Source organism: Cryptomeria japonica, chromosome 8 (assembly GCF_030272615.1).
Source record: "Cryptomeria japonica chromosome 8, Sugi_1.0, whole genome shotgun sequence".
NCBI lineage: Eukaryota > Viridiplantae > Streptophyta > Pinopsida > Cupressales > Cupressaceae > Cryptomeria > Cryptomeria japonica.
Window position 1 is genome coordinate 472,770,728 of NC_081412.1, and position 20,532 is coordinate 472,791,259.

The 20,532-nt window shown below is 38.0% G+C and overlaps 1 protein-coding gene across 8 annotated transcripts in view; it reads right to left on the bottom strand.

Moving 5' to 3' along the window:
• Positions 1-3,387: 3,387 nt before the first annotated feature.
• LOC131079523 (uncharacterized) overlaps positions 3,388-20,532 on the bottom strand; it is a 174,437-nt gene continuing 157,292 nt past the window's right edge. For all 8 annotated transcript variants that reach the window (XM_058017498.2, XM_058017496.2, XM_058017491.2 and 5 more), the window contains one exon: positions 3,388-4,473. In XM_058017498.2, coding sequence (XP_057873481.1) covers positions 4,123-4,473 — 351 coding nt within the window. In that variant the 3' untranslated portion in view covers positions 3,388-4,122. The remainder of the gene's footprint in view (positions 4,474-20,532) is intronic.

Below are 20,532 nucleotides of genomic sequence, written 5' to 3' on the forward strand. Positions count from 1 at the left end.
GACAAGGAAAAGAATCTAAAGATTAATTAAGAATGCTATCCTCGGTCCCATAGATTGGTCAGTCTCATGGGCGTCATTAAAATCTTTCATTCATTCATCCTCACATAATTCATGTCACCAATCTCAAAAAATGTTCATCTACAATTTTGCCAAAGAGAATATCCAACAAGTTTAAATCCTTCTCCTTCCTTGGGTTGGGTGGGCCCTACTATTCTAAGGGGCAGTCGTATAGAATATGAGGCATCATCATATTAACACCAGATGGACTCCCCATCATCCGTTGGGGCAACCATCACTCCAAAGGAAAAGGGCTGAACCCGATTTCGGCTTATTACCAGCATGACATAACCAATCAAAGGCACACATACCCACCCCCCCCCCCCCCCGCCCCCCCCGCCATTTGAGATATAACTTGATTCATCTTTCCTCTAATGTTGAAAAGATTTATCCCATTTTCCATAAGAAACCAATAGAGAGATTTACGTAGATTTACGTCTACAACAATATCATAGCCTTGCCTGTATAGGTAAAGTATCCAATCTTTATGGGATATATGACAAGAGGACGACTCGTTTTTTTCAATAAAATTTCACCAAGAGAAGAACATCAAATGCATGTCTTACTAATATGTAAAGTTTTCCCTAATGAGGATAGTTGAAGGGGTTGAGACTAAAGCTAACCAAAATTGAGGCTTGATTATTATGTGGTAAGTACATGAAGGTAAGGCTCGTTCCTAGATACTTTTTGAATTTAAGTGATAAAGTGAGTTAGAGGCAACAAAATAATTTTGTAATCAATTGATTACATACTATGAATCAAAAGATGTGAATACAAGATTAAATCTAGAAAATAAAAATTTAAAAAATTGGAAATGAAAAAATCACAAAATATCACTCCATAGAAAACAATTTTAATCTTAAAAATCAATTGACAATATGCGGGTGAGTGATTATAATGTTGTTATAACACTCCTAGGTATTTTTCTACTCATATTCAAGATTGAAAGTAATGCTAAACACTCAATTTGATCTAGACTTGCACCTAGTAGCAACACACCTCAAGAGGAAGTTGGTGTTATTACAATTTTATTTACAACTAGATATAAGTCTTATAATTTAAAAAAAAATCTCTAGCATCTCAACATAATGCCTCCATGAATAACAATGACACAAATCAAGAGAGAAAAAAACAAAGGTGATTTCCTTGAGGAAAGTAAGCACTAAAATTTTTAAAATAAGAAAATATAGACTCGAAAATATTAAAAAAAATGAAATCTAAATCCCATTTTACCAATCTCACTACAAACCTTAAAAAAATAAATGCCATTGTTTTTCTTTTGGATGTGAATGCCAAATCTCTACAACATAACACTATGAGTGGGTGAAAATTGATTATCCATTTACACAAAATGAATTTGCATAAAGATATGAGATTGTTTAGAATGATGAACAGAATGATCGTATTTATTTATTTATTGAAGAACTATGTACACAAAGTTTGCATATAGAGGTTGAATTGAAGGAAAAATAAATAAAAAATTAAATGATAAGGAGTTAAATTTAGGAAGTAATACTGAATTTCTAAACGGCGATTGAGTTAGCTGATTAGGTGGATATAACAACTTTAAGTGTCTTATTGAGGACTCGAGATGAAAATAATTTTATTTGCAAATGGAAATTAGCTCACATTTAATTAAATAATTGAAATATTATTTAACTAAATGGAAATTAGAAAATGAAAGTGACTCGAGAGATGAAAATAGAAATCATTTGCAAATGGAAATTAGCTCACATATAATTAAATAATTGAAATATTATTTAACTAAATGGAAATTAGAAAATGAAAGTGATAATTAAATGATAAATGGATAATTAGAATGAAAAAAGTAAGGGAATATTTTCAATGTCTACACAAAGCTGTACGAAATTTCAAGAAATAAAACTAAAAACAGTTAGCATGGTTAGAGAGGTGAAGAAAAAGAACACAAATGAAGCTTGCAGTTTCAAGTCATGACCAAGAAAAGGTCATCGACAATCATTACATTCCCAAATTTTGATACATCAAAGTGTTGTATACAAAAGGAACAAATCCATTCTCAGAGATAACATGCATGGTGTGATATGAGTGCTTAATATCAATTTTCAGATATCCAATGGTGTATGCAAGGAACTTCAAGATGTATGGCATGTGTCCCTACTTTGGCTTAGAAACTAAGAGCAATCAGGAAAATTGTCGATGCTGACATAGTGCTGTATTTTGACAGCAATGCGTGTCTTCTAAAAGACGTAAAAGGAACTATTATTACTGAAGGGGTTATCGAGGGAAACCTTGTAAGCTAATTCTAATCTATACAATACGCATTGTCCTTCAAGGTTTCATGGGTAAATACACACTGTAGTTAGTAGTTAGTACTGTTACTGCTATGAGATAGTAACTATGTGGTAGGACAATATGATCATGAAGACGATGGATTTGTTTAGTAACAAGTTACATTGCAACGACTACATCAGATCATAGAACACGTTTATATGGCAAGCCCATACAGTGGAATTCCTATACTATTACAACGATATCTTCAGTCTTATTTAGTAGATGAGACCAAGCCATGTTTTGTAATAGGAATGAATGCTTGACTTCGATCTAGATGATGGTAACCATTTTGAGAGCAACAGGACTGAACAAACACTAAGAGTTCGGGTTATAAGCTGTCTATTATTAAAGCCCCCATTTATGCATGTACGTACCTTATTGTATTTCTTCTAATATAAGGAATCGTGACACGCATTCATCATAATTAAGACACTGATGCCATTAATCAATCTTAGCATGCCTCCATGTATTATACAAGGTTTTATGAACTGTTCTGTGAAACATGATTTGTAAATGCCATTTGACTTCCATAGATTGCTTAAGTCACCTAGAAAAATGAGATATATATCCACCACCACATTCTTAAAAATATACCTACTATTTGATAAGATGGGCACAAAAACTAGAAGATCAAACGGCTAATGTACAGCTTAACTTGTTATAGAACTATTTAGTATTTACCTGTTCGCTGTTAATTCCCTGTGTAACTTAAGAATCAGTGAGTTTTAAAAAAGTATGTTGCAAAAGAAACTGGTATGACTTGTGTTAAATAGAGCTTATTATTAATCTCACAATATTATCTTGTTAACCCGTCCTATCCCTTTTACCCCAGATCTCTTAAATAAATAAAAATTGTTGAGCTTTATAAAAGCATGTTGCAAAAAAAAAGGTATGGCTTGTGTTAAATAAAGCTTATTACTAATCTCACAATACTATCTTGTTAACCCCTCCTAAGCCATTCTGTCTAAAACATGTTATATTAGGGAAGTGCCAAAAGTTAAAACTATAAGCTCAATATTTTCACGATCAAATAAAAATGTAGTAAAAATTTATTTCGCACATAGTTATATAACAAAATTGAACTTCAAGCTCAAACACAAGTTTCCACAACAGGCTTAAGGACAAAAGGAGCTTAAGCATACCTGGCGCATGTTTTTTAACAAGTTCGTAGCCTATTCTTTTCATCATGAATGGAATCAGCCTTGCAAACTCAAAATTAAAATCCTTCCAAGCAGGAGTACCAAAGTTTACTATTCTTTTCTGATATTCCTCTCCTCTTACCCACAAGGCTGCTTGCTTATTGTGGCCAAATTTGCATATAACAGCCTACTCATTACCCTGATCAACTAATTTGCAAAATTTCAGTCTAAGTGAACAACAACCTCACTCCATACAGAATTTTTCTGTTCAAAGCAAGTTTTATGTTCTTGTCTAAGTGATAGTACGAGATTCATTATTGGCAATATATCAAAAATAAAAAAGAATAAACTTCTCACATGGTGTAATTTGTTACCATAAATGCCACCAAACTTGACAGCGTGCCTTAACATGGCAGCATTGGTAGGAACAAATAATGCTTCCAAACCTCAAATTGCTAATTAAAGATGACAACAGAATAAGCTTGGAAAGAGTAGGACTTTATGGCTGATATTTGTGAGATCTGGACCTCTCTTTAACAGTTGGCCTTGAGATTTAACATCCTGAAAAGCATACTGAAACTAATTTAAACTTGCAATGGTTGGATGGATGTTATCAAGTTGAAGGATTCTGTTGGTCGGATTCATAAAATCCTGCAAGTGTGGCAACCAATACCCAAAACATTAGGAGAGCCACTATGATTGCCCTTAAAACGTGACTGCCAACATCTTGTGAGGTTTCATTGTCATAGGAAGTCCCTTCAATGTCCATTTCATCATTTCCGTGAAGCGATGATTTACTGTTCATAACAATATCCATGTCATCATTAAAGCGGACCCTGGTACAGCTGGTACATTTACAATCACCACCTAAAAAGGAGGGGACTAACTCAAGATATTCAGAAAGTATCCTTGGGTAGTTGTCTCCAAGAATATGTAGCTTCTCACGTGTAACAGGCTTCAAAACCTGAAAAAATGAGAATCAATTAACTGTTCCAGACACAAGATGCAGAAGACCAAATATGAAAAATATCATCTTTCTTACCTATCAAATATAACCAAAAAAGAACTTATTTTCATTACCTTAATGCTGGGGCATTCTTAATGTACAACATAATAAGTACTACAGCTTATGCAAAATTGCATGTGCATGTATATCAATCAGTCTAAGGTTTACTTAGAATAACAACTGTTGCAAGACTTCCATAAATAAGCATTTGCAATTAGCATCTTTTTAGTTTAAGAAATCTACCACTCCTCACAAGACATTTCATTATCATAGCTGAAATTCACTTTAGGTACAGTAACATCCAATCTTATTCCAGTATTGAAAATTAGTTTCCAAATTTACAGTTTCCCATGAAAAATCATGTTTATGAACAAACTTTAATATTAAGGAGCACATAACATCTCTTAGGTACAGAATAATTGCACAATAAATGTGTATAATCATATTGAATATAGAATAAAAGTATAATAATAGAAAAAGAGAGAATAAATGAAAAAGGTGATAGGAATTAATATATGGATCAAGGCACACATTCAATGAGAAATGTCTTATAAGGTAAGAAATCATATCGCTTGGTGACAACAGCTTAATAATTTATTAGGTCTATAACATGCTTCCCTGGATGGAAAGCTTCAACCTCAAAGCTCTGGTAGAATTAAATAACCAAGTTAATGCCAATTATATTGCAACTGTACTTATGATAAGAATCAAGATCAATCTGTCCAATATCAATCTTCATGTATGATGTAATTCGAGCAAACATTGGAATTATGCTATTGAAACAATATCTTCTACCATTATTCTGGATTTCTTGTCCCAAAAAAAGATGGAACAATACCATGTTTTATATTTTCCATAAATTTCAACAATTTGATAATTAATAGCAGATTGTTACTTTAGGATTTGAACAATAAATCAGATATAAAAATATTTTTTGTGTGATATTTGGCAATGTCCCATTAAATCTTAACTTTTATATTGCATTTGCTTTTCAAAACAAATCTCCATTAATTCTTATTTTAATTGATTATTTTGCTTCATTATAACCTTAATAATATTTATATTACTCTTATGAACATTAACTTATCTCTTAAGCTTGTTGACTTGGTGGTCAGCACCCCCTTCGGGGTTTGCGACATGGCTTAACCACCTCCCATGGATCTGGGTAAGTCTGGCGTTTGTAGCGGGGATTGATAGCTCGAGATTTTGGCGCAACGGCAAACATACCTACAATTGGTGTCAGAGCCTTGGGTCACGGGTTCAAATCCCGAGAGGTCTCCTTCATTTCGTTGGTGTGGAACCCTCAGTCAGTGCTGTGGGGGAGATTGTTGACTTGGTGATCAGCACCTCCTTCAAGGTTCGCGACATGGCTTAACCACCTCCCATGGATCTGGGTAAGTCTGATGTTTGTGGCGAGTGTTGATAGCTCGAGCTTTTGGCACAACAGTAAACATACCTACAAAGCTATCAATTTAAAATGTTTCATTGCAAAGGTGGTAGAAACATAGCGTAGGCATAGAAGACCTTTTCCATGCGCTAGCATTTTTACTTTTAATAACTGAATTTCTTTAGTGACACCACTTACTTTCAAACAACTTAAACTGTCTCTTATTTTATTTGCATTGTTATGGAAATTCATAGTTACAATTTAGACCTTTTCTCATCTAAGTTTGTCACATCTCATCTGTGACTTTATGTTTTTTATTTTGAATTCAACATTAATTTCACCTAAGTTATAGTTGCATTCTTAGAATAGAGAAGTTGACCTTTCCTATAAATAAAACTATGTTGGCTAGTGAACAATGGTATACATTCAACATAGTGAAGGTGGGCACTTATCTATAATCTGCTTCAGATACTCTCGGGCAGTCCTAAAGTAACAGATTATGACTTCATGACTACTCAAAACAACCTTCGATTGCATAAAAAAATGGTAGCAGTCCTTAGAAACAAGGGATGGTCATAAATATGCATCCTAAGTTCTAAACAATATCACCAAGCAATAAAAAGCATGAAACATCAGCAACAAATGCTGGGTAATGACTGAAACATGGGATATTTGTCTGGAGAAACCCCCCGAAGGAGAAAACTCTAGTTTAAATGAGAAAATCACTCTCCAACTCTATTATCAACAGTCATATACCATCAATGAAGATGAATATAGATCTGTACACAACTAATACAGCTCCTTAACAATTTACAAGAGAAAATTATCCATCTCTATGCTGTTCTCTGACATAGCTTAGAAAGCATCAAACCACTTATGCTGAAGGTAAAACAAGAGTGGCAAAAAATATCCCTTCTTTTCTTTCACACTACATATATACCTCTTCTCCTCATTCATGCCCAGATTGGAAGAGCAACAATCCTAGGTATCCAAGTTGCTTAAAACACTGACTTCTGGCTACTAGACAGTACCTGCTGAAAACTCTTCAACTTATGCTAACCCACCAATACTCTCTTTGCTGGTGTTCCAATCAAACTGTGGCATTTTTGCCATGTGCACTGCTGCTGTTATATTTTGCATGCCTGATGTTTTATTTGCCACTTAAATGATTGTTGCTATTGAAAACCATCAATAACAAAATCATCGATATTTGCCATCTTGCAGCATTGCTGCAGGCTTAACATTGTCCTATGGCACTATGAACATATCCTATGACATTTGGAACAAAGCGGGAAGATCAACCTTATGACTGTAGCAAATGTAATGTCCAACACAATCCTCATTTCCCCCATAAGGATAGGAAAATATTTTAACAATGGGGCCTTTGGACATTTAAATTTTGTAGTGGAAATAACTAATGATAAAATAATAACTTGGTAGAGCGTGGGATTATAGAAGTGGATTGTTGTAACCATTAGGACACTTGGCAGCTTCCTCATGACAGGTTTCTATACCAGCTTATTTATGAGGCCTTGCAAGTTGAAATCCATAACAAAGTGGAGGATAGTTTGGAAAAAGTATCTTGTTAATATTTTATTTGCTATCTTCGAGAGGGAAAGTGGGATATTAAAATGTGTGCCCCATTTGTGCTATATACTGAGGTGCTTGGTTTCCTTTGAGACATCTACCAAAAAAATTACTCTTTTCTGTCATAATTTGAGCCTTATGTTCCAACTAGGATTCAAGAATGAAAGCCCTTGGATACTAGAGATCAAAGGATAAAACCCCTTTGGTTTCCTCCAGATTAGGGGATGAAAATCCCTTTATTTCTTATAGTAATCTCATTGCAGCTATTCTTAATCAGAAAACTAGGAAATTCCTTTGTTCCACCAACTGTTTGACAAAATGTCAGTGTGCAAATATTTAAAACAATTGTGTTAAAATATCTCCGTAGGGACATTACACACAAAGGTTCTGCTTGTTCTTCAAACTTTGTTTATATTTTAGAATATATTTTGGTATTTGCAGTAAGTTTTGTATTACTGAAGCTGACACATATTGTGGAAACATGTATTTTGTAATCATTGAAGCAGCACAATTTTGTGGAGAAAGCATTGTTCATATGTGTATATTAATTTGTTGAAGCTTTAGCATATTCTATTATTTGTGCAATCCATTGTTACATCTTTCTAGGCATTATTGTTATTGGAAATAAAATATACAATAATCATTATTCATCCACCATATGCTCTCACTGTGCCCTCACCAATTTTTCATCACTTTTCTCCAATTAGAAAGCTTTTGGTCCCCAAAGCTTGGGAACTCATAAGATGCATTAATTTCTACAAAAGTTCCATGGTTCCCTAATCACTCAAGGGTTTAATGGTGATGTTTAAAAAATTGTAGCAAAAATCTTTGGTGTGTCAGAAATAAAGGTCAGACAATTAAGATGCATGGCCTTTTGCAACTTTTGGCTATTCCTAGCTAGAGGTAGGAACAAGCCTCCATAGACTTTAGCATAGGCCTTCCAAAGTCTGAAGGCAAGAGTGGCATCATGGTACTTGTGGATGGAATTACCAAATATGCGCATTTTTCTGCATTATCCCATCCTTTCATATGAAGTATAGTGGCAAAACCTCTTATGGAAAATATACAAAAGTTATGTGCTACCCTAAAGATTATTGTACGTGACCATGATCCTATATTTATTAGTAATTTTTTGAGAAATTCATTCTTTTGTTTGGGTACTTAACTAGCTTGCAGCTCTTCATACCATTCCCAATTAGATGGGCAACTGAGGAAGTCAATATGTGTGTAAAGGGGTATTTACTTTTTTATACTTCAGATAAGCATTCTCAATGTGTGGCTTGGCAACCACAAAAAAAATGGTGGTATAACACTTCCTTCCATGGTGCTTGAAAGATGTCCCCATTTAATTAGGTTATGGAAGGTCGCATGAATCATCAACAACGGGTACATTAATGTTATAAGAAGAGTTTGGCCATGCCACAAAAGTAAATGAAATAGCATACTAATACAGACCCTAGCCAAAGGGATTTTGAAGAATCAGGTCTTTTTGAGGTTGCAACGATATAAGCAAATGTCCTTGAAACAACAAAGCGTAACAAGCTCTCGCCTAAATATTATGGTCTATAATTTTGTACAGGATTGGTCGAGTAGCATACAAGCTGGAACTCCCTCCAACAACAAAAATACATCCAACTTTTAGTGTCTCGTGTTTAAACAAGAATATTGGTCAATGGATCTTGCACAAGTAGTGTTACCTAAGCTAGACAAAGAGGGAATAACCACCTTGGATCTTAGGTTAATTCTCCAAGCAAACACAAAGAAGTTGACGAGTAGGTCAATCATAAAGTACCTCATTTAGTAGAGGAATTTGCCTATTGCTGATGTCAAATGAAAAAAGGGTAATATTTTATGCAGAAGCATCTACAGTTGATGGCAATAAGGGCAATGATTGTGTGAAGGAACCTAAGAGACCATGTTATTGCCTTAACCTATAGCATGCATGGGTATATGCATAGAGAACTTGCAGCTACATTAAAACTTAATTAGGTTGTATGGTCATTTACATAGTCTTGATATACAAGTAGTTAGATCAGCGCCGGTGGCATCCAATATAGGAGGCAATGATTAATTTATTATAAGTATAAACATATTGTGAATTTTCATTTTTATTCTTATTGAAGACTATGGAAGTTTTCCCCTTGGAGTGTCTTATTATTATCAAGTATTGCAGCATATTTTCTGTTATATTCTTGTCTTGTACAAGTAATTTCATTGCATGGAGCAGCTACACCAATGTCCTATTAACCACATCAATTCATCCATCCATTTGAGTGGATAGTTGTACTTCTCTTCAAACAAATATCCAATTTATCTCATAATGCATGCTATAACTTACCAAGAAACCTTGAATCTTAGCCTGAAATGTTTCTTTGAAGCAAGCCAAAGTGAAAATAAACTTTAGAAAAGAAATTTTCAATTGCATCCTTACCCATCAAAGTCTTCTTGCATGGGATTAAGATACACATTTTACTAAATTTGTCAATCAAACAAATAGTCATGCCCTTTACGTGTCATGGGCAACCAACCTAAAAGTTCCATTATGATGTTCTCCCATGAACATGATGGAACTAGAAGTGGCCTACAACATAGTTGAAAAAATCAGCAATAACTCCGCAAATTTCTCGAACATTTGAAAATATATAATTTCTCAAAATATTCTTAAAAATACACATATACACTAAATTAGTATATTATGTTACAATATAATATTAATATTATAATATTATATAATATAAAATATCAGAAAAGTTAATATTAAAATATAATATTATAAAATATATATAACCAAAAATTAAAAATACTAGATGTAATATACTTTTTTTTACAGTAATTTAATAGCTGGTAGGGCCAACACCCCTTGTATTGATCTCAAAAAGTTTGCATAAATTGTCAACTTTAACCAGTCTGCACCATAACCGAGTTCAAAAGAGAAGAGGATGCATACCCATACCTATCATATACATCAAAATGTGCCACCAAAACCACAATATTGGCAGCCCCATAGCAGCAAATAAAACATACACCAAAGCATTCTATTCAAACTTCTATCGTATCATCCTAAATCTGACCATTTACATTACTACTAGCTCAGTGTAAAGCCATGACTTCTATCGACAAAATATTAACATAACAGAAAAAATAAAAAAGTTTTGCCTTTTTGCCCACCGGGCAGCCAGGACCATAGTTCAGATTTACAACACCATCGTCAGCCACCACAGCATCCTCCACAGATGGTCCCTCTTTAAAGCCTGTGACACCTTCATCTTCTCCAACCTCTACCCCATCCTTCTCCATCCTTCGTAGCATTTTACTTTCTAGGGCCTTTGCCACCATTGGACACTCCAGGCCCCAGGCATCATGGGCAAAGCTCTTTGCAATTTCTTCAAAGTCTCATCCATCATCCTCAAACCACTCTTCTCCTTGCACAAGGGGTCCCAAACCCAAGTCGCCAAACTCATCTTCATCCTCTTCTCCCTCTTCTTCCAACAATCTTTCCTCTTGCATATACTCCTTTACCCACCCTTCACCCTTGGGCTCCATTATCCCAATCAAGCATCGTAGAAATACAATACTCCGCTCAATGCCATTACACCTTCCCTCAAGCATTTCCGGTTCCAAGGTTCACACGATAGGAAATTTCCCAACTTCCCCTTTCTCAGCTACTCGACATGTAGTATTTTTGTGACAAAGGAACAAGTAGATTTTTGTCTACATTGTCCAAAGTCATATCAATCTCCCCTAGGAAGGAGCGCTTGAATATATTTGGCAAAGCTTTTCAGCTTTGGCCTTTGACACTCCCATGTACAACTTGATAGCCGAAAACATTGTTGTTATATTTGTGTTGACCTTGTACCGGTGATACACCATGAGAAATTCCCATCCCAACACAACCTTGACAGCATGAGACCAAAGGATGACCCACCGCAAGTATGGTTTCCATCCACTTGTCAGTGACTTCGCCAAAAATGTAATATACATATTTTTAATATTTTAAATGTATAACAATATTTATAAATATTCGTATGCATGCTTTCAAGATATAAAAATAAAGAAAATTAACCCCATCAAAAGGATGCAGTTTGCACCTGACTAAGAAGAATAAAAATCATGCATAGTTCATTTATTGTTTTCTGTCTTGGTGGAGAGATAAATGTTAGAGTAAAGTAATTAATTAACTTTGCTCTCCTCTTAAGATTTCTCTTTATGCATACATTAGTCATTTAATAATTAATATTTAATTATTAAATGCTCACACCTTAGGGTTAGGTTTTCCTTTTGGTGTTGATCTCCTTTATAAGGATTGATCTCTTGTATTATTCATATTCTTGATTCATTTTTCTCTGATAATACATCTTTTCTCTTTGTCAGAGCCAAAACCCTTGTATTCGTTCTCTCTCTTTCTCTGTGACAGGTTTCTTGCATGCAGGTTTCTTTTGGGTTCTGTGGATTTGTATTTCTCAAATCCTACATGGTATCAGAGCTGGATCTGCTGCAGCTTGTTCAGACTTTTGAAAGATTTTGAGATCCAGGTTTTGGTTGCATCAGATCTGTGTTTGTCTTCTGTTTTTTATTTTGGAATAGGGGGTATTTTTTTTCGGTGCACTTTGAGCCCAAACGGACCTCACCGTTGAGCTCGTAGCGCCCAAAAACCCCTATTTCCATATAAAATTCGTCCGATTTGGACACAGTTGCTCCAGGAGGCAAAAAAAATTTTGGCCCCAAGGCCGTACGGCCAAAGGGCACGAAAACCGAGGCGGAAAAATCACAAAAATCAAAAAAATATATATAAAAAAAACAACGCAGTTTTTATTACAAAAACGCGCAGCCCAGCGCGCCGCCGGTGCGCTTCCAGGCGGCCCCCCGCCCGGCCACCGCCGCCGCCGGCGGTAACCTCCGCCGCGCAGCCCGCGCACCGCCGCCAGCCGCCCGCGCGCAGCCCGCGCGCCGCCCGCGCCCAGCCAGCGAGCCGCCCGCCGCCAGCTGCGCCGCCCCCGCGCCGCTACCTCCTGCGCCCACCCCTGGTCACCCAGAGGACCAGGGGCTGATTTTTTTTAAGCCCTTGAGGGCTTAAAGGCCCATCTGGGTCCCTTTAGGAGCAGTTTTACAAAATCGGGCATAACTTGGGCGTCCGATCTCCGTTTTTCGAAAACGAATAGGCGTTGGAAAGCTGGTTCCGAGCCGGATCTAATTAATGGAGATCTTTTTTTCTGATTTTTTCGTTTTGTAGTGTTTTTTGCCAGTCGAAGTCAGAACAAGTTTTTTGCACTCCAGGAGCCATATCTTTTGCATACGAACTCCGTTTTTCGAAAGCGAATAGGCGTCGGAAAGGTGGTTCTGTGCTCTTTTCAGATCTACAGTCTATTTCATCAGAAAAATCTTCAGGTGCTCCAAATTTTGTCTCAACCCGTTATTACTTTCTATCATTTTCTGGCTTTCAGTTTGTACTGGGGATTAGTTTTTTGCATTGTGGGGGGGTCTTTTCTCTTGCTTTCTGTTATTTACATCAGAAAACCAGAATTTACAAACACCAATACAAAAAAATCAAACCCCCTTCTGCATCTTCTGTCTAGTTCTGAAAGACCACTTAATAATAATTAAAAATTCAGAGCAGTTGAGGCACAGTTCACAGGATGGCAGACAGACCTATTGAATCTCTCACACCGCATAACTACCACACTTGGAAGGGTCGCATGATGACTCTTCTCCAGTCAAAAGGGTTATGGTCCTGTTTGGATGAGGTTCAGCCTCAGTTGACACGTCCTTTTGAGATTATGCAGCACAGGAACAATATGGATCAGGCTATGGGATTGATGGCTTTACACATTTCTGACAGTCTTCAGTTTCATCTTGAGGGTTGTCTCACTCCTCGAGCCATTTGGACCAAGTTTGAGGGACTTTTTGGTACTGTCAACGAGTTCAGAGCTTTGCAGCTTGAGGCAGAGTTAACTTCCTTGGTACCTGATTCATTTCCTTCTATTGAGGACTTTCTGATGAAGTTCAAACAGCAAAGATCTATCTTGCAAGGTTGTGGTAAGACTAAGACTGATACAGAGTGCATTTTCCTGATTCTCTCTAAGCTTCGGGGTCCATTTCAGATCTTCTCTTCGACCTTCTATTCCACCATGGATGCCTTGGGTGCTCGACATGTCATGCCTTCTTTTGAGGTCTTTTGTGATCGTCTAACTCGTGAGCAAGCTAAGCTTAAGCAGTTGGATTCACTTTCAGGTTCACAGAACCAAGCATTGGTAGCCCAGTCCTCCAAAGGAAAACAGAAGCAAAAACCGAAGCCTAAGAAAGATTCAGAGGCTAGTGAGAATCCCTCCAAGCCACCACCTAAGTCTGATTCAAAACCACAATTCAATTCTAAACAGGGCAAATCTTCAAAGTCTGGTGAGTCTTCCTCCAAGACTAAGAAGAAATCAGGTGATCCTTGCAGTTTTTGTGGCAAGGAAGGACATCCCGTTTCCAGGTGTTGGAAACGTTTAGAGGCTTTGGAGGAAGCCATGCAGCAGCATAATATCAGTGCAACACAGCCTCCTTCACAGCCCACAGGGAAAGGTCATGCTCTTTCTGCACGAGCATTGTCCTCAGCGTCCACTTGGATTCTAGATTCTGGTGCCTCTCACCATATGACACACACACAGGATTTGGTCACTGCTCTTGCTCCTACAGGCACTCGACATATTGCAGTTGGTGACTCAGCACAACTTTCCGTTCAGGGTTCTGGTACTGTTTCATTGGATGGTGGTTGTCTTCAGGATGTGCTTTTGGTTCCTGACATTTCGACAAACCTTCTATCTGTTTATCAGATTTGCCACTCTGGCTCTGGTAAGACAGTTGAGTTCTCTCCACATGATGTGGTTATTCGAGATCTTCATGATCCTGACTTGGTTGTGGCTACTGGGAGTGTGGATTCTGCATCTCACTTATATAGTTTTGATGGCTTTGAGAGTTCAGACACTGTTGGTTCCTCTCTTATAGCACATGCAGATTCAGTGAGCAGGCTTTGGCATGAGCGTTTTGGTCATGTCAATTACAGATATCTACAGCAGATGAGTACACAGGCACTTGTGATTGGGCTTCCACAAATTTCTTGTACAGATGGTGTATGTCATGGTTGTGTCCTTGGTAAACATCATCGAGATCCTTTTCCTAAGGGTCGAGCCTCTCGTGCTAGGGCAGCCCTAGAGTTGGTACACAGTGATCTTATGTCCTTTCCGACTCCTTTTTCAGGGGCCCGTTATGTACTCACTTTTATTGATGACTTCTCCAGACGTACATGGGTGTACTTTCTTAAGTACAAGTCTGATGTCTTTGACTCTTTCAGGAAGTTTAAGACATTTGTGGAGAAGCAATCTGGACTTTCTATCAGGAGGATACGCACAGATAATGGGGGGGAGTATGTAAATCAGGCTTTCAGAGATTTTTGCACTGAGCATGGTTTACAGCATCAGTTTACAGTTCCTTATACCCCTCAACAGAATGGTGTTGCTGAGAGAAAGAACAGAACCTTACGGGAGATGGCAAATTGTATGATACAGTCTCGAGCTATGAGTTCTTCATTTTGGGCTGAGGCAGTCAATTGTGCCAATTATATTCAGAACCGGATGCCCCATAAGGCATTACGACATATAACTCCTGAGGAGGCTTGGACCCATGTCAAGCCTGATGTTTCTACATTCCGAGTTTTTGGTAGTGAGGCTTGGGCATTTATTCCTGATGCTCAGCGGATAGCCATGGAGAGGAAGAGCCGACCACTCATATTTGTTGGCTACTGTGAGGATGTTAAGGCATACAGGTTGTTTGATCCTGATTCCAGAGAGGTCTTGTTTCGGCGGGATGTCCAGTTTGATGAGTGCTATCCTCAGATGGATTCTCCATCACCAGCTTCTCCCTCATTGCCTACTCCTTCCTCTTCATCTCTTGAGGATTACTTATCTCTTGAGGATGATGTAGATCATGATCCACCATCTCCACCACCACCAGTTGCTCCGTCTTTGCCGAAGTGGGCCCGTGATACTGTTGATGCAGCTGGTTCTTTGGCAGGTGATCCTTCAGATACTCGTCGCACTCGTGCTCAGACATCTGGTTCTAGTCTTTTGAGTCATACCCTTTCAGATGATCCTCAAAAGTTTTCAGAGGCGACAGGACACCCAGAGTGGGATAGGGCCATGGATGAGGAGTATTCTTCTTTGATGAAGAATCATACTTGGGATCTTTGTCCTCTTCCTAAGGGAAGAAAGTTGGTTCGGTGCAAGTGGGTGTATCGTACCAAGTATGCTGCAGATGGTTCTATTGATAAGTATAAGGCCCGTCTTGTTGCGAAGGGGTTTTCTCAGGTAGAGGGTATTGACTACTCTGAGACCTTTGCTCCTGTCGCCAAGATGAATTCTATACGCCTGGTACTTTCACTTGCAGCTTCACAGGGATGGACAGTGTTTCAGATGGATGTGAAGAGTGCCTTCTTGCATGGAGACCTACATGAGGAGATCTATATGGACCAGCCTCAGGGTTTTGTGCAGGACACTTCTTTGGTTTGCAGACTTCGACGTTCATTATATGGTCTCAAACAAGCCCCCAGGGCTTGGTATGAGAAGATGGACTCCTTCTTGCTTTCCTCGCACTTCACACGCTGTCATTCCGATCACACAGTCTATATTCAGCGTCAGGAGGGTGATCTTTTGATTCTAGTGCTATATGTAGATGATCTCATCATTACAGGTAGCTCATCCTCCATGATTCAGAGTGTTCAGAGAGCTTTGATGGAGCAGTTTGAGATGACCGATCTTGGTCTCTTGCACTTCTTTTTGGGTCTACAGGTTATTCAGTCTTCGGATGGGATTTCCATTTTTCAGGAGAAGTATGCTCTTGATATGCTTCAGCGATTTGGCATGCTTGATTGCAAGTCTGCCCCCACTCCATTTCAGTCAGGTGTTGTTTTGTCTTCCACTTGCTCTACTCCTTCAGTAGACCCCACTTTATACAGGCAGTTGGTTGGTAGTCTGTTGTACCTGACACATTCTCGTCCTGATCTTTCCTTTGCGGTTGGCCTTGTCTCTCGATTCTCCCATGATCCTCATGAGAGCCATTGGCAAGCAGCCAAACGTATTTTGAGATATATTCGGGGCACCACACATTATGGCATTCACTACTCTTCAGGATCCCCTCACATCATTGGCTTCACTGACTCCGATTGGGCTGGTGATGTCAATAATCGGAAGTCTACTTCTGGCTTCGTTTTTTGCCTTGGTTCTGGTCCTATCACATGGTCTTGCAAGAAGCAATCTGCTATTGCATTATCATCTACAGAGGCTGAGTACCGTGCAGCAGTGTTAGCTAGTCAGGAGGTTTTATGGCTTCGGCAATCGATGACAGAGTTTGGGTTTCCTCCAGATTGTCCCACTATTCTTTGGTGTGACAACCAGAGTGCCATTCACATTTCTCGCAACCCAGTGGAGCATCAGCGGACAAAGCATATTGAAATCCACATGCACTTCATCAGACAGTTGATTCAGGATGGTTCTCTCATCTTGGAGTATATTCCTACAGAGGAGCAGGTTGCAGACATCTTCACTAAACCTTTGGCATCTCCGCGCTATCTTCAGTTGCGCTCAATGCTTGGGGTGAAGGAAGTTGTCCTTGGGGGGTCTCAATGAGGCCTTCCTTCCTTCATTCATGTTTTCTTTTCAGCATGATTCTTTATCTCTTTTTGGAGAGGAGTTTTTTCCCACTGGGTTTTCTCCTTTACTCCACTTTATAGAGATTTTCTTGTATTTGGGTACCTCATCAGGCCTTGTTGCCGGGACCCTCTTTTGCATTGTAGTTCCTTTGCTTTCTTCTGCATTGTTTGTAGCTGCATTGTAGCTCATCTTAAGGGGGGGTGTTAGAGTAAAGTAATTAATTAACTTTGCTCTCCTCTTAAGATTTCTCTTTATGCATACATTAGTCATTTAATAATTAATATTTAATTATTAAATGCTCACACCTTAGGGTTAGGTTTTCCTTTTGGTGTTGATCTCCTTTATAAGGATTGATCTCTTGTATTATTCATATTCTTGATTCATTTTTCTCTGATAATACATCTTTTCTCTTTGTCAGAGCCAAAACCCTTGTATTCGTTCTCTCTCTTTCTCTGTGACAGGTTTCTTGCATGCAGGTTTCTTTTGGGTTCTGTGGATTTGTATTTCTCAAATCCTACAATAAATATTTTTGTAGTTAGAGAGAGACCATTCGTGTGCTCATGTAGTCATACTAACCAGCAACCACAAAATGCCCAAAATGGTTCTGTGATAATGAGAATGTTGGATATTGCTGAGAAGTTTGTTGGAATGATGTGTTGTCATTGATGTCAACATATTCTTCTGTGTATTCATGTGATTGGATGAGTTGGTTTGGTCAGTGTGTTGTAGTTGAGTTGTTGCGGTTTAATGGGTTTAGAGATACTTATCTCTAATTGATTCAGCAGAAGTTTCAGTGGTCAGCATGACGATTTGATCGAGTTGTGTGATTCAGTATTATGGTTGATATTCAATTGTTCTTGTTATTCGGTATTCTGGATTGTGCTCCGCATTGCTCCGGAATTGCAATATCTTGGTTTGCAGATTTGGCAGAATGTTTGGGACGTCCATATGTGTCCTCAATTCAAATGGTTTGTGATTTGGAGGTCCGCAAGTGAATCTTTCAGTTTGACAGTCAGTATGGTTGGTGTTCTTGAGGTTCGGTATAATGATGATGAAGATTCTAGTTAGTGGTGATGTTGCGGTTGTTGTTTTGGTGATTCATGTTGTTTGTGGATGATTCTAGATCGTGTTCTATCTGTGTTGATGGTCCGCATTGATAGTTGTGTGTGTTGTTGATCATTTTCTTGATCTGGTGGTGTTCCTCGTGTTATGCAACATTCATGATGATTGTAGCATGTTGCGAATATTCGAGGCGCAATCTTTAGAGGTGTTTCTTGCATGTGGTGTTGGTTTAGGTCCAAACTATGTCTTAGCTAACATTGTTTTGGTCCGCATGTATTGTTGTAGCATGTGAAGTTATTGCTTTGTAATTTGTGTTGAGGGTTTAGCCGACCCTGAAATATAGGTTGATGATTTGTATAAATATATGTAATAGTCATGTTGCAGATGCATCTGCTTGGTATCCGCGTGTGCGAATATTGATTTGATCTTTCAGTAGCAGAGGAGAAGTGCAAAGAAGTGTGTAGAAGTGTTGAGGAGCAGAGTTTGAGTTTGTGCTTAAGCAAAACTGTAACCAGGCATGAGAAGATGCTATTTTATCAGTTCACGATCCTCCGGATGTAATCCGAATGTCTTTGTAAGGCAATCAGCCTTCCCAAGGGTTGTAGCCCTTCTTGTTTTGTGATATGAGCAGTGAGTTCTAGGCAGTGTGCCTAAATGCATGTGCATTCCCCATTGTAATATTTACACTTACTCCTAACAGAGTATTATCTCATTCTGGGTAGGTTCCCACTATGGTTTTTACCTTAACCGGGTTTTCCACGTCCAAAATCTTGGTGTTATATGTGTTATTGATGTGGTGTTGATTTATGCTTTTACTGCTTATTATCAGATCTGAATTTAAGTTTGAGAAACTAATTCACCCCCCCCCCCCCCCCCTTCTTAGTTTGTTGCATTGTTGCCAACAAAGAAGAGTAGCCAAAAGTCGTGTTTTTGCTCGTCGTGCCCTACCAATCACGCATTGAAAAGAAGGCTCTCGTCATGTGAACAAGAAAAAAGAAATTAGGTTTTCTAAAGTTCGCTTTACGCTTTCTATAGGGACCGATTTTTCACGATTATTTTTGCAACTTTTCACAATTTTTTGATAAAAAATAGCTACGAGTTTTGTGCAAGTGACTCGCAGCCAAGTCTAGCTCGCAAGTCTAGCAATTTTATGGCGATTTTTTCAACTATGGCTAATACAATCCTAATCTCTAGTTATCAAGCTTCCTTACACTACATTACTTACAACTTCAAAAAAAGTTCACATCTTTCTACATACAGGGCCAATGAACATATTGTTGCAAATATGAAACTATTTTTGTAAAACCAAAATGACCAGCTACTTGTGAAGTATCTGTTTTCCTCAAAAACACGTCTCCTCTTTCAGAACACAAAAAAAAATACACTTGAAGAGTAGCCCATCTCTCAAAAACTAAATCAGTTTTAGGAATAAAATAATCGTGCTTACCTTACTTTGGCTACCAGTACAGCTCTCCGAAGTTTGTCATGCTCATAGCCATCTGCACAAACCTCCTTTCCAAAAGGCTTGAAAAGAGATAAAGTGAAAGGAGTGGAAATCAATAGTGGCTTTGACAATAAAATCAGCAGTTTTTTGTTGCATCTTTCTCGTGCTTAATAACCAATTGGAATTGTTGTAGAAAGCCCATCCACCTGTAATCTATCAGATTCTCTCTTGTTAATGTTTTGTTTGAGCTTAAAGGTACTGGAGTGATTGATGATCCATAAGCACAATTGCCCAACAAGTAATGCTTCCACCTTTCAACTACTTGCACCAATGCATATAGCTTCTTATCATAGGTGCAATACCCAAGGACAGACCCATGAAACAATATGGAATGATAGCAAATAGATCTTTCACCATGTATCTTAACTACTTGCATCATTTCCTACATCAAAGGGAAGTTGCAAACTAGGTAAATCCAATACAAGTGCATTACTGCTTCACTTCTTCAATTCATCAAAACTTTTACAGCACGTTGCACCACTTGAATCTCTTACCATGACCTAATATTGCATGCAACAGAGCTGTAATAGAAGAAAATGATTTCACAAATTTATGCGAGTCTTGGATTACCCCAACAAATCTCCTTGTTTTGGTTACACTTGTGGGCTCGGTCCAATTCACAATGGTCTCACCTTTTTCCAAATAAATTTGAACTACATTATCTCCCACCACATGTCCAAAGTAAACAAAATTTGTTTCACAAATTCACATCTTACTGTTCAACTGAAGCTTTTTCTCCTTCAAAATTTGCAACACATTTTCCAAATGTGCAAAATGTTCTTCATCATCAACCT